The following is a 16,640-nucleotide window of genomic DNA, read 5'->3' on the forward strand; positions in this document are numbered from 1 at the left end:
TTCTGCATTGATTTTATCTGATTGTGGTAAATAGTATTAATTTATTATAATTTTTTAAATTTTAATAATTTATAATATATAAAATAATAAGTTTTTTTGTAGTGGCATAAAGTGTCTGATTCCTAGTTCTTACTATTGATCATCTTAAAATCTCGCAATGTTTGGTTCTATTTCGAAACCTTTTTTTAAAACAGTCTAAAACAAATTCAGATATTTGGCTTTGTAAGTTTTGGACGATTTTAAAATTTATTTGATTTTGACCAATTAAAATATCAGTGAAACCTTACACCTATATATTGTATGTTAAAATCAACCCCCCAAAAAGAGAAAATTATTACTAGATATATGATTATACATATAGAAGATTAGGAATACTTGCACTTCTCTTCTCTGGAATTTAGTATAGTTATACGTAAATTCCCTGTAATTTGAGAAATTACATCTAGTACCCCTGATATTTGTTTTCGTCTAACAAATACATTTCTCTATTAGTCAAAATTCACTGAAATTGCTAATAATAATACAAATATATATATATATATATTTATCCCGATTAATTTATTACTGACTTATACCAAGTTAAGTAAATCTTTTTTATGATCAAATTACCATCATATCTTCACGCATTAATGCATGTGAGGAAGTATATCTTATCATTATAATAGTAGTTTAGTTTGAAAAAAATTATTTGACCTGCAGTAAGTAAGTTTTAAGTCAATCAAGGGTAAACATCAATTTTTATTCAATTTTTTATTAATATAAAAAATTTTATTGAATTTTGACTAATCGATTGACTTATTTATTAGACGAAATCAAACCTTAGGGGTGCTAGATGTAATTTTTCAAACTACAAGAAATTTCTGTGTAATTATATCAAACCTCAGAGGAAAGGGGATGCAATAATCCCATAAAATTATCAACTATATTGTATTATAATTACAAGACAAGATACAATCATTTTTATACCCTGCAAAAATAATATCAAATATATTTTTATTTAACTTTTTGACATTTTTCAGTCATTTAATTTCCAAAAATAATATTGAACAATCATGTTGCTTTTCAAGATATTTCTTAAAATTTTCTAGACATAAATGTCAAACGATCAACTCATCTAAAAGTTTAACATATTAATATATATCTTAAATACGCCTCCCTCATCTGCAAATTCATATTTATTTATTTTTCAGTAAATAGATAATAATGATATTCGAAACTAAAAATTCTTGTTTAGTCTAACTAACAACCACCTCATTTTTTACATTATTAAAAATAAAAATCATTTAATATTAATATTTCAATGACAAACTCTTTTTTTTCCCCCCTATACCAATTAAAATCTTTCAAAAAATAACTTAATAAATGATTGTGCACTCATGTTGTTATTCTTTGACCTTTTATGGGGCTCTTATGAAGGCAAGATCCTCCATATGGATACATGTCTTCCATTTCCTAATACTTTATAAATATATTGCTTTTCTTAATTGATTATAAAATTAATTATCTTCAAGAATAAATTATTAATCCATCATGAGTCATCAAGTCAAAGATGCTCCACTTATTATTATTATATTCAGATAAGGTTTAATTTCTTGATTACATTGACAAGGAATCACCTAAAGAATGATTCGCTATAATTCAAATAGTATACTATAAATTAATTAATACTAGCTTTCCATTTGTAGCTATATAATTTTTTTTATTATTATTTTTAATGCTTAATTGTATCAATTTGTTTGATTAATTAGTAGCTCTTATACCTCAATAGTTATATGTAACTTTTTTAATTTAAGTAATTTGAGTGGTTAATTAATTTTTTTTTTCCTGATAGAAGCATTAATTATATTATTAAAATTGAGTAATTAGTTCACTGGCATGTAGTATTTGTCTATATATAGCAACTTCCAATTACAAATTATTGGTGTTGTATTTTGTCTAATAATTCAAATATTTTCTTAGACAATAAAATTATGTAACAATGAATTTTATGTACATGCATGGCATGATTTATATGTAGAGTACAACGCGAGATGTAATACTAAATTTTTTATTACAAAATTCATTTTGAGTATTTATATATATATATATATATATAACTTATATATATATATATGTATTTATATGTTATGAAATTATTTATAATAACTCAGTAATAAGTTAATATTTAAATTAACTACTAGTTAATATATTAATAAATAATGTAAGTATTGCTCCTACCCTGATTAATTACAGCGTACTGCTCAAACGTGGACCCTACATAAACTTCAAACTCGTATTAGCGGACAAAATGGGCTTCATTATTAAAAACACAATTATCAAATTTTAGTGTAAGTTTTGATATTTGTTAATTAGTTGAAAATAATCCAATTGAACATATGGTTTATTATTATTACAAGTAGAGCATCTATGTAGTATTCAAATCGTTCTACGCGTATGCACATTCTATTCAAAAATCATGTCCCCCTGATACTCTTGACCTTGCACGTCGCAAACCTTCTGCCACCGGCCCTCAACAGTTTAAAGAACAATTTTCTTATTATATATAGCCAACATATGTTGTTTTATTCATTGTTCATTGATCAAACAACACAAAGTGTTTGCAGATTTTATAGTCGAGAGAAAAAATGGAGAAAATGCTCGTTGTTTTTCTCATATCGTGCATGCTTCATTTAGCTTCCGCTCAACTAAAAGTAGGGTTTTACAATTCTACTTGTCCGCGGGCTGAGTCTATAGTTCGAGGAATTGTGCAACAACGGTTTAACAGGGATCGTTCCATTACTGCTGCATTGCTAAGAATGCATTTTCACGATTGCTTTGTTAGAGTAAGTGAATATGATTTACTCTAGTTTATTTTCTATGGTTTCATGCAGATCGGAGGGGGTTTGCTTTTTCTCTGCACGCGCGTACTTACTCATACACATATTCAGAATTTGAACTCAAGATCTCCAAAATAAAATCTCAAGGCTTAAACGAAATGGAGTTCCTTTTCTAATGAACACTATTTGATTGCATTTTGCTTCTTATAATATGGGAAATTTTAGTCTGAACTTGGTTCTGTTGAAGTTGAACCAATCATATGACAAGTGCAGTACACTTACCGTGTGATTGGTGTACAATTTAGAAAAAGTGACCAATCACATAACTAGTGTGATACATTTTACTCTGTAATTTATTTGATTCGGTCAAATCTGATCCGAATAAGAGTTTTTTCTTACAATAGATACGTTTATTTATAGAAAGTGTTTCACATATATAGGCCTAGAAGTGCTACGACTCAACTTAAATTTATTACAATATTGTCGTTTAAGTTTATTCAGGTTTTGCCAAGATTTAAAAATTACATTGATCATTTAATTTGATTATTAATAAAATCGAATTTGAACTGTTTTGATCAAATTGAGCATAAGTCGAATTCAATCAATTTGATCTTTTTATACATTTTTTATTGTTAATTTATAAATATAAGGCGAGCTCGAGTCACATTTTAAATTTTTTCAATATAAAAATGTGAATCAAGTTCAAAGACATGAATTAGTATATCCAAATTGAAAATCGAGTAGTTTTTTTTAATTATTTATTTAAAATATTGGTGCTAACATTTGCATTTGGTTCAAAATGGGTGTAAATCAGGGCTGTGATGCATCAATACTAATAGACTCCACGCGGTCCAAGTCCTCAGAAAAGGACGCCGGACCAAACCTTACAGTCCGAGGCTACGACCTGATCGACGCTGCCAAGAAAGCCCTGGAGGCCGCCTGTCCCTCCATCGTCTCATGTGCAGACATAATCACATTAGCCACCCGTGACGCGGTGGCTCTAGCCGGCGGCCCCAAGTACGCCGCGCCCACAGGCCGCCGCGACGGCCTAGTTTCCGATATAGCCGACGTAAATCTTCCAGGGCCATCACTCACAGTGCCCGAAGCATTCTCATTTTTCAAGGCCAAAGGACTAACCTTAAACGACATGGTCACACTTCTTGGTGCACACACAGTTGGCGTAGCCCATTGCGGCTTTTTCCAGGACAGGCTCTCGAATTTCCAGGGCACAGGACAGCCTGACCCGACCATGGACCCTGGATTGGCAGCCAGGCTACTGAGGACCTGCGGGACGGCATCAAGGCCGGTGAATAGAGATCCCACGGTTTTCTTAGACCAGGGCACATCATTTGTCGTTGATAATCAGTTCTATAATCAAACAAGATTCAAGAAGGGGATCTTGCAGATTGATCAGGAGCTGGCGCTGGATAAGTCCACTGCATCTATAGTTTCGATTTTTGCTTCAAATGGGATTGCATTTCAGCAGAGTTTCGCCAGCGCGATGATCAAGCTGAGTAAGGTTGAAGTTCTTGTCGGAAAAGCTGGAGAGATTAGGAAGAATTGTAGGGTGTTTAATCCTCGGAAGCCAACAGTACTTCGTCCAGGACTTTGAGATTGATTAATTAAATTAGTTTCAGTTGCGTGAATTAGCTTTTGATCAGTTTCTGACAATTATTTTGTGCTTTCATATGTATACAGTGTGCAAGTTTCATGAGTTGTCTTGTTCTACGCGGAATTGTTTGACTTGATGTTAAGGAAATTATTAACATGGATAATACGTACATTTTGAAAAATTCTCCCAATCAAGATTGGATAAATCAAACTAATTATAAAGCAAATGTACATCAATCATAGGACAACTGTATTGTACTTGTCATATGATTGGTTCAGATTCAAACGAGGCAGGTTTGGACTAGAACTTCCCATATATTTTAATGCTAAGGCAATTGTTTAGGCCAAAATTTGTTCAGCTATTGCTCAATATTGTCATAGCAACAACACCAATATATTCTTGTTTTGGATTAAATGCATTTTTTATCCTATAATTTAAGTCGTTCGTCCTTTAATTTTTTAGAGTAGTATTTTGGGCCAACATTTTTTTAATTTTCTTAATTTCAGCCATCTTTTTTCCTGGAGTTCACCTCAATTGGCGATTCCGACAAAAAAAAAAAGGACTAAAAATACAAAATTTAAAAAAATTGAGGATCAAAATGCTACCTTAAAAAATTAAAAGATAAAAATACTAGCAAAAATGATCGAATAGGAAATTTTAAGAGGTAAAATAAAATGCATATGTATTTTCTCGACAAGAAGGTGAACTCTGATAAAAAAAAAAAACTAAAATTGTGAACATTAAAATATTATAAGACCAAAATACTATCTTAAAAAGTTTATAAACGAAACCACCATATAACTTGAGTTGCATGATAAAAAAGGAATTTAATCCTTCTTGTTCCCACATCGGAAAAACTGGTGTTTGGACGCATTATGATTGGAAATTAAAGAACTCCAACTCTTTGTTCCGTACTGGTGCTAACGAATAACTAAAAATTAACAAAGACTAAACAATATCACCCCATTCCTCGGATGACCAAAAAAATGGATCATTTTTGTATGGACTATGGATATGGATCCCAAGTCCATTTAGTTGACCCTCTTAGGGACCAGATGCCCAGTTCCTGTATATGGATGTCATGACTAGTGTTAGTCTTCGAAATCCAAAAATACTTGTCAACGCAACTCAATTAGGCAGCTCAAAAGAGGTCCAATTGAGATACATTTTCAGCCCGTTTGTTTTACATTAACTAATTTTTGCATCATTCAAATAGGACTATAAAAGATTCGGATCGAAGCTAAAATATTATTGTTCCAGTTTATTTGAATTATTATCAAGCTTTTAAAATATATTTTAGTATTATTTGATTATTAATGTAATTAAGCTCAAACAAATTTAAGTTGGATCAAACACGAATCGAGCTCGAGTAATTTGATATTTTTAATTATATTTTATTATTTTTGCATTATTCAATGGAGTTCGAAGCTGAACTTGAAAGTTACCAAACAAAAAATTTTGTTCAAGTTTGGTGTGTTAAATTTTATAAATCGAATTCAAATAATTTTTTATCGATCTACTTCAATCAAGTATTGAATATTTGATTTATCTTTCAGCCCCACGTCCATCATAGAATCATGCAGTGCACAAAAATTCATGAACTTTTAGACCATATTTTTGAATAAATTCTAATATTTTACTAGTCTGATGTTAACTCTACGATATATCTCGTACTGGAAATAACTTTGATAAGGAGCAAGACTAAATAATTCGATGGGATTAATTTCTTAACTGTACCACATAGTTCCAATAACAACAAAAATTGCATAAAATACCACCACAATATTATTGGAATGATTAATACTTATTACATACATATATAAACTATGGTAGCAACTAAGAATGTCTACTTCCGATATTTGCTAATTAGTACCCTTTCTTGCCTTCTAGATCCAAACAAAGTACCAACTTTTGTTCATGTTATAAGTTAGAAAAAGAAAGTTGACAAAAAAAAAAAATCTTAAGATGTAAGAGTAATCAATCAGCACCCAATTATATAGATTTTTATTTTTAAAAGCAAAAGTATAGAACAACAACTGGCGTAATAACTTTTTTCTCAAAAATCTCCTGTCGTATTACAGCATCACTATAAAGATAATAATATTAAAATCCAACCACTAAAATCAATTTATAATAAAATGAAATCACGAAATCGTCAATAATAATATAGTCTCTTCATAAAAGAAATAGAAAAAAAAAACTTGATGGTGGAAAGAATAAAATTAGTGGGTAGATTCCACTCTTTTCCATTTCTTGCAAAAGTCCAACAGCCCTAGACAACCTCGTAACGTTGACAAAAGTGGCGAGCCACCAACCCTTTCAAGAAACACCCCCCTCCCCCCCACCCCCCACCCCCATACATATATATATATATATATATATATATATATATATATTGGTGTTGAGTATATAGAATATTTGAATGGGCACCGACCAAACATTTGGGTTCAGCTTTTAGGGCACATGACATAGGCAGTGGGTATGCTACTTTCGGACTTTGCAATTTTGTGGACATAAAGTGTGCCCTCTTCTTAGCCATGGCTGCTCCGACAAGAATACCAAGGCCGACCACCTTTACACATTTTTTTCTTTTTTTTTTCTTTTCTTGTTATTTGCATGTTATGATTCATATAATGCGTTTTGATTTTCATTTTTTAATCTTTGTTTATTTGTTTGTTTCGAATAAAAATTATTTTGTTTATTTATTTCGTAAATCGTCTTTGTTTATACAAATTCGTGCGATTTTTATGGTTATATATATACAAAATCACTCGTGATTTGTGGCTAAAGCTAATTATATGAATACAATAATAATCTTGAAGAAATATTTATTTTTAGAGATGAAGTCTTATTTTTCATATCATATATAGATAGAAAATCTAAAAAAAGAATTTGGAATGGAAAAAAAGTACTTATTTAGTGTTTTGTTGCAATTGTTTTTTATGCATGTGAAAATAGCACAGGTTCAACAAGTTTAGATTTTGGTACTGGGCTTGGGCCAACGAATAAAAAATAGAACGAAACCTGCAAAATAACACGTTAGCACTCCGACGCTGGTTAGTATCGGATTTAAGATATAATAAGCATAAAAAATAAATCATAATTAAAAATCGAATATGATGAACGAATTCGTAAGAGAAAATTGTGTTCAGAGTGCAAACCGAGTGCAGAATGAGAATTGACAGCAAGATTACAAGTGTGGAAGGTATCTTCCACCTGGGGATCAAACTTGTATTTATAAATGGGTGTCTTCCTCTGGTAGGAGTCTACACGTGCGCCATATTCTTGGGCGGAATGGATAGAGGTTATTAGGATAAGCTACACTCAATTCTTATCTTTTTGTTAATTTGGTCAATGCAAGTCAGTCCCGATGTTGAGGGGATCATTCACCAACGATGACTCCTAATTTGCAGAGAGTCCTCCTTATCCAGGAGTCTAAACCTTTGAAGGAACCTCCCTCGAGGTACACTTGATGGTCCAGGTGTGTACGATAAATGCCACATGGGGGTATTTAAACATGGGTTTTGGACCAATCGTCACTGGTTGGGCCACGTTCTTAGGCTAGGTACTTGAATATTTTGGATGCTCACCCCCTTCATAGACTGTTGGATTCTCTATGTGGAGCCTTGAGCCCTTTTATTTTTCATTTGATCAGATTTCCTTAGTCCATGTGCATCAGTTTTCATTTTAAATACTACACGAAAAGGCATAGTATTTCATTCAATAATTTTTCACTATTTACAAAAAAGTAAAAAATATATATGTAAATCATAAGGGATTAGGTAACAAATATTTATTTTCAATTAATTCCAAAAACAATAAAATACAAAATATCAATCCTTTTTTCAAGTCATCACACGTGTACGTGACGACGACTACTTTAGATCAACATCCGAACACCAATTGCCAAACATTTGATGCTCACTCTCTACTTAATTTCACTAATTAATTTAAAATCAACTTGAAAGCGTCCTGAAAAATAGTATTTCGATTAATTCGAAAAATAAAACACAAAATGAAATTGGTTCTATCTTCGGGACATGTGTGACTAGTTATTTAAATTTACGAATTGAATTTTTTATTTTAAATTATATTATATCTTTTATATCGATTAATTATGATTATTCTAATTAAGTTTCTAAATGCTTGAAAACGCATGCACAAAGCTAATTAAGTTATATTTGATTACCATACCTAATTAAATCTTAAACATATATATATATATCTTATTAAATATATAATAGAAAGAATAGTGCAAATTGGAAATAAAAAATAAAAATAATATCGACAAAATGTATTTATGCATTCTTAAGCTTTGAGAAATATATAAAGTTATGAGTCTAAATTTCATCTAATAATATGCGATCGCTGGCCTGAGTTTGCAATAATTAAATATTTAAAAAGATCTTCATGTAACTATATATATATATTACCGCTTCTTCTATTAAAAAAATATTGGAATTTTTTTTCATATACTAGCAATTTACGGACATGTGATGTGTGAATAAATTAAGAAAGTTATGATAAAAATATTTGGGTAAATAACATCAATAAATCCCGAAATTAGGTTAAAATTACAGCTACACTCTCAGATGTTATAATTTGTAATTGCAACTACACTCTCTATTTAAATGCAGAACTTATATAAACACCTTCTGAAAAATACCATACTAACATTTGCAAAAAATATCACACTAACACCTCTTAGGGGATGTAACTGTAATTTTATGGGGGTGTTGTGTAAACTGGCCTAACTTCAAGGGGTGTCAATGCAATTTACCCAAAAATATTAATATACATACATCAATGTGTTTAAATTATATATTTTGGTTAATTTTAATACATATATAGCATCAAGTGAAACGACACAAATGTAATGTGAATTGAGAAAAAAGAAAGAAGTTTGTGAAAAAAAAAATAATGATAAGATAGAGAGAAAAAATAATTGTAATTATACGGAGATGGGTTGAAAAAAAAATGAACTAAGATGTAAATTACTATTCTAACCCAATTTTGTTTCAAGGTCATGGCAACCAGATCATGCATGATTTGGAAAGATCCCTCTACGGCTCTACCAATCGAGATTAAACATGTAAAAGCAAGATTCCGACATGTATAGACACCTACAACTATTCGTCTACTTCGACTAATGACTACGTCTTATGTGTTACTAACAGCACATGGATTTGGCTTTTCAATTATCTCTGTTGGAACCATCATCCTTATCGGCCGATAGTTGTCCAATTATTTTAGAAATTTCTGTACAAATAAAGACCACTTGAATGGTTCAATCAAAACTCAAAGAATTGCAAATCAAGACGCAATAGTCCACTTATAATCCCAGGCCAAGCTCATGAACTGGTTCGGTTGAAGCCTGAATCAGGTCCGAATGTCCCTGTTTTATTTTTACTTTTTTTATGAATTGAGGTTTTCTTTTGAATAATTACTTAAATTTATGGTTGTATTATGAAATAAAATAAATAATAAATTAAATCATGCAAAAACTTATAACTAAAATATACAGTAGTTAGGACTATATAATGAACTTAAATAATAATTTGATGAACAAACTTATAAAGTTAGAAAACTAATAATAAATTCAAAAAAAACTTAAAATAAACTTTGAAAAAGATAAACAAAGAGTATTAATGAATTAAGGTATTGAAAATTTAGAAATAGAATATTAAAGATAATAGTTTTAGAGTTTCAAAAGTATAAAAGAACTAATAAAATAGTCAGTTTAGAAAAAATAAATAAAACTTATATATGCCATGTATTATTTTTATAAAAGAAAAATGGCCTAGCAAGGCTGACTCAGACCCAACTCAAGACCAGGTGGTCCGGGTCACTAGGCAGGGCTAGTGTTAGGTTTTAATAATTGGGACCAACTTGGTCTGAAGCAGGCCTAGCCCAACCCAACTTATTTTTTTATTAGTTCAATCCGATCCTGGATCGGGTTAACTCAATTAGATACAGTGTGTATCTTAAAATATACTCAATAATGGGTGTACTGAGTATAGTATAAATTTCATTGTAATTTTATATATACACATGATACATAATAGAAACTACTAAAATAAATAAATTATTCTAAAAATTTATGGTCTTGATTTCTTATTGCTTAAAATACGAAGGAGTTGATTTGCCTCAATGAAAATTTTAAATTTTGATTACGATTAATTCATATTTACTATAATTTAAATTATGATAAAAATATATTTATCTCAATTTTTAACTATGTCAAATATTTTCGCTCTATTTAATTGCAAAAAAAAAAAAAACAACAACTAGCAACTATTGCGTAGTTATAATTAATTAGTATTTCTCTATAATTTTTTATTTTTTATACCACCCTTAATGAATTAATATTTCCATTAATTTTAGCTATGGCCAAATCTGCAAAAACAACAAACAGTAGCCGCTGCGGCTATGATTAATTAATATTTACCATAAATTTTTATATTTAATTATAATAATTAACAAAAAAGACCATATTTTTACAGCGAAAACAATAATTAGACTATCTCGTGATTTTAAGTTCAGACAATTATAATAATTTTTATTAGGGGACATCACGTGATTTTCAGCACATAACGAATTATAATAACTATGTTAATTCTCGAAGTTTCCGACCTCCCAAGAAATTAATAACCTCCAAAGCACTTTTTTTTCTAAAAACATATATTGAATGAGGCTTACTTAAGGTTGAGACTTTTTTTTTGCAATTTTTAAAAATTTTCATTCATCTCATCATATTCTTTTACAATTTTTCAAGAAAAATTTAAAAAAGAAAAAAATACTACAAGGGCAAAGTTAATAATTTTAGACCTCCATCCATAAATTACATAATTTTATTAAACATCAAAGGTATTCGTAATTATATCGAATTTTAAAAGAACTCGATATAATTTACTTATATATATATCATATAATGAATCAAATCTTATTGGGGAAAGAGCAAAAAAAAAAAAAAAAACTTTTTTTTTTGCACAAATTAAATAAAAACCCATATTTATTTCAAGAAAAGAAAGGGATGATGATATTATACTCTAAATTTCTTGCAATAAAAATAAATATAGGTAATTAAGAAGAAAAGGTGGGGCGGTAATAATGTGATTCACATTTGAAACCCGGAAGAATTTCTTGATAAGCACAAACCCAAAAACAACCAATTGCAGCACTGTGGAAACATTAAAACTTACATCACTCCCAAGAGAAGTACTCCCAAACAACAACAGCATGTGTAAATGTTTGGTAAAAATTCAAATCCTTACAAACGAAGCAGCGGCAGCGGCAGCAGCAAAACAGGAGGGACAGAAGACACAGACAACAGCAACCGCGTCTACGTATACGTACGTACCAAGGAGAGAAAGTCGGTTCCTGTTCGATTTTTTTTGTCTTAATTCGGGCTTTGATCGATCAATGATCGATGTATTCGTGTTAAACTATATATGTCGTGCATGTTCAAAGTGTTCGAGGTTTAAGCCAACCTTGCCACCCCTCTATTCTCCTATCGTTTAATATATTTTATATATATATATATATATAAGAGAGAGAATTGAATCAAACAAAGTGTGAAACTGTGAGTTTATGCTCAGGAAAATTAAGAATTAAAAGTATTTGCACAGATCCTTTGGATTGTTCTGTTCCTCCATTTTTTAAGTGACGTGTTTTTTGTTTCCCCAGATTTCCATGCATTCCCTTCACATGCACTTAACAAACCCTAGAGATTTCCTCTTTTTAATTTGTACCAGGATATTATTACCATTTTAACCTTGTCTTGATGCTGGATTTTGGCTTGCCCTTTATCTTAAAAACTGAAAATGATGTCTAATTTTCGGCATATGTAATAATAATATCATTTTTTTACCCCCAATTGGCATCTTGGATCATGACAATTGTAGAATCTTTATCATGGTTAACTCTGATGATTCCTACGAAATCAATTTGAGGTCAAATTTTTTGCAAGGTCCATTTGGTAAGGATGCTCAATACCATTAATCACACAACTCGGAGGCTCATGTGCCCGAAATTCAAAGATTGCAACCTAATATTGATTTGACTGGCGACTTGAGCTCACTTGCGACCCAATGGAGAGTATGCCACTAAGCCGATACGTTAGTATCATGGATCCACATTAGACGAGCACATCAACGGAAGACACAAAAATAGGCGTACAACTGGATCAATTCGTTCCAAATGATGGTAGACTTGCCCTACACTCAGTCCCATGTAGATCATGCCCAACTAACTTCTAGATTTTCTCATCCTCCTGGATGCAAGGTAGGTAGAGGTCTTAATTTTTCCGCACCTCTGTTCAGTTTTACTTTAATTCCACCTGAAAATGCTACTAATTTAAATATCAAATTGCTAATGTGTTTGTTACGGGTAAATTAATCCTTCAACTTTCTAAAGATTTTCAGTTAAAATCCTTAAATTTTGTAATGCTAAAACTCTAATAAACATCCAGCCCATATAGTGAACACTACAGAATCAAACTCATCTAAATATCAGGTGAGATATTTAGACTACATTTGCTGATTAAGATTCCATCCAGTTTTTCATGCTTATTTTTAAAGCTGACTTGACCATCAGAGGATGTTTGCATGCCCCTAACTCATGGTTCTATAACTTAGAACAACCTAACCTCTCAACTAACTATAGGATTTTATGGTTGAATTGATGTAAGGTTATATTTGGATATATGAATTTGAATTCGAAGAAAAGATTTTAAATGACTTATTTGAAAAGAATTAAAATGCATCAATATTCAAGAAAGCATAGTCTAAAATTAGAATGAAATAATTTGAATTTTCTTAAATTGAGAATTATCCAACAAATTCAAAAAAACATTAATATTAAGACCTTGAAATCATAATTTTAAATCATTCAAAATGCGAACGTGAGAAAACTCTGAGGCAAGAGAAAGATGCACCTTGGTTTGACCCAAAAGTAATGGTACATTATATTTGCATGATGAGTTGATACTTAACTAAAATCCTTTTATATATACACTTAAGTCAGATGGGGTTCTAAACTTAATTAGTTGGTATAGTCAAAGAGTATTTATACCTCACTATCATAAATGCATGACTATAAAATGACATTTGTTAGTAATTTTAGGAATCTTATATTTCAAACTATGTGTATATACCCGTCTCCGCATCTGATAATAGGGTGCCGTCATGACTGACAATTAGTAAATCGGGTTATCCAGTTGGGTTGAATCAGAAGAAATTTGACCCAAGCAATTACAAAAAATCACCAATCTTTATCTTGTTTTGTTCAAATTTATGTTCTCCTAATTGATGGCGAGGTGTTGTTTTAATAGTTAGGGATAATTACACAATTCTTTTTTCAAGTTTGGTGTAGTTATATGTAAACTCTTTGTAGTTTGACAAATTACATTTAGTATCTCTGATCTCTGTTTTTATCTAATAAATAAACCCCTCCATTAATCAAAATTTATCCAAATTTTGATATTAGCAAAAAAATTAAATAAAAATTCACATTTACCCCGATTAACTTATAGTACATTTATTGCAGATCGAATAAATTTAGTTTGATTAAAATACGCTTTGACGATACCCTCTCAAATATTTTTTCTTAAAGCCCAAGGATAAGGAGGTGGGGCCCCATCGAACAACCCAACAGATCAAGCACTATTGGGCCAAGAGCTAGGTATAAAGCCAGTTTAACAAGGTATAAAAAAAATCATAAACTGCTTCTTTTCCCTAACATGGCAGGCCCAAAGAATGAGTTCAATCTAACAAGCTGGGTCATCATACAATAGGGAAATCATATCATATAAGTGGCCGACACTTGAAATGCTTCATAGTAAAAAATATCTCCAATTAACTTCAAGAGACCCGATTGGAATTGACTCTTTAGTCAACAAGCAATTGCAACTCTAGATACATGGGCAGATCGTGCAAGGCTTGGTCAAATGGTTTCATCTAGATAAGCCTAAATTTTGAGATTTTCGTTTTTTTTTTTTTGTTATTTAGCTAACTCAGGTAGCTATCTATTAACACTAGATTCAGCAAACAACTCTCCAAGTTTTCCTCTACAAAGGCGTATAGATAGAGGTTTAGTCATTTGGTAATATCTATCCTCACCCTTATACTCACACACTCTCTCTTTCTTTTTAAGCTACTTTAAGCTCTCGTTTTGCACTCCATACAAATATATATTATCTTAACATCATTTTCTATTATTTTTTTTTTACTTAGATTCAAGTTTTCAGTTTATTTATCTCAGTAAATCATTGTTGACTTAAGCATCGGAGTGCTCTATATTATAGGTTACTCCCTACTAATCTTAGGATTTTCATAAAAATCCTTCCACCCTTGTGGTGAGGCTGAAATTTGGTCCGTCACCCGTATAAGGATGAATATACACCTCCTCAAATGCATTATCGTGTGAAAATATATAAAGATAATTTGCTTAGAAAAAAAAATTTGACTTGCAATAAATCAGTAATAAGTTAATTGGGGGCAAATAAATATTTTCAAATTCGATAAACTTTTATTAACAGAGAGATCTACTTGATAGACGAAACTACATCAGTGGTATTAGAGATAATTTATCAAACTATAAATAATTTACATATAATTATATCAAATTTTACTAGAAAACAGTATAATTATTCCTAATAATGATATACACGCAAGTGTGATTGCGTGGATTACTCGTGTCTCTAAATTTGAGGAAGTTAAAGATTAAAAAAAAAAAAAACCAAGTAAAATATGTAAGAGGTTTGTCCAAGAATACTATACGAGTTGACCAGACCGTGCTAAAAGTACCACTAGGCGCAACCATACTATAGTAATTACACTAAAGAATTAATTAATATCCATTTCGCACAAAAATGATAAAATTACGTACCAGGTGGTCTGAAAGGAGCTTGTCTTCAGTTTTAGGTCATGTATATATATGTAGACTCATAGTAGCTAGGGAATATTTAACATGCATTCACCCAATTCAGATATACTTTCTCAAAAGTTACATACTTTTGTCATTATTTCAATTTATAACTATACGTCGAACACTGCTCCCTGTTATATACTTTGCAGCAAATAAGAAAATGGAATTCAGACCAGTTTCTTTCCTAATTAATTAATCAGAAAATGAGAATGCACCAGAGTTCTGGCTGTGGACACAAACATATAATTAATTAGGTTGTGGATGTTGTCTTAAATTAATTAGGTGAAATTTCAAAGATAGATTAGTTTCTCATGATATAGGCATGCATCTTTTATCGGTTCCAGATGAGGAGGGTGAGTGGCTATAAGCTCCCAAGAACTCAGCTTCCTAGCAAATCGTCTTTTTATAATAAAAATGTAATTAGCCTCATATGAAATTAGAGTGAATAATACTTCATTCAATGAGGCATCGATACAATTGAAAACTGCAGCATTGGCGTCATCTTTAGAAACGAAGTTATGTACCATCGCAGACCCCACGTCTAGACGTTGATGAGTTATGTAGACACGCATTCCACATTAGATTGTGCAAACGCCCACCCTCTTTGCTATAACAATCGGTAACAAATTGAAAATATAGAAAGAAATTATTTACGAAAATAACAACAATAATATATAATAATAACAACAATAATTAGAGGTGTGAGCAGCCAAATATGCTTAATTGGCAAGTTGTCTTAATTAGTGAAATTCCTAACAGATTGGTGCAGAATTGTCGTCCATAATTTTCAAAAATATGGACCCAAAGTTGATGAAGGGGCAAATAAACTGCAGTAAGACTTCAACGTTTGCGGCCAGCAAAGTATCCGATCGAAGAAAGCATGCAATCGCGTTACATACGGTGCTTCGTGCTTTCTCCAAGTTAAAACCAGCTATATATCTAGCTAAGCTACTTAAAATATTTCCAGACAAAAATAAGGCAACTACATGGGAATATGAACCTCGTAGGTCGCACCCAAGTACTTTGGACAGCCTTAACAACTTCTTAGTTAAATGGATTAGAGCTGCCCAAATCACTATTAACATTATAATATGCTGAAATCCCACTTCTCTAAGCCCAGTAATCGCTATTCCTCATTGGATCTTACTGTTAAACTATACTCGTAAATCTTAAATCTGTACTTTATTACGTACGCGGAGAGCCCGTTGTCTGCATCGATCGTGTTAAAGTAAGGGTATAAATGTCTTTTCATATCTCGACATTCCCTCCTGGCCTTTAAATACTCT

The 16,640-nt window shown here is 31.1% G+C and overlaps 1 protein-coding gene across 1 annotated transcript; it reads left to right on the forward strand.

Annotated features, from left to right (window-relative positions):
• Positions 1–2,579: 2,579 nt before the first annotated feature.
• Positions 2,580–4,591, forward strand: LOC105155907 (peroxidase 44). The gene is made up of 2 exons (XM_011071890.3): positions 2,580–2,822; positions 3,631–4,591. The coding sequence occupies exons 1-2, from the start codon at positions 2,625–2,627 to the stop codon at positions 4,426–4,428; spliced, it is 996 nt and encodes a 331-aa protein (XP_011070192.1). The 5' UTR covers positions 2,580–2,624; the 3' UTR covers positions 4,429–4,591.
• Positions 4,592–16,640: the final 12,049 nt, after the last annotated feature.

The sequence above is a fragment of the Sesamum indicum genome, linkage group LG2 (assembly GCF_026168435.1).
Source record: "Sesamum indicum cultivar Baizhima isolate 11 linkage group LG2, ASM2616843v1, whole genome shotgun sequence".
NCBI lineage: Eukaryota > Viridiplantae > Streptophyta > Magnoliopsida > Lamiales > Pedaliaceae > Sesamum > Sesamum indicum.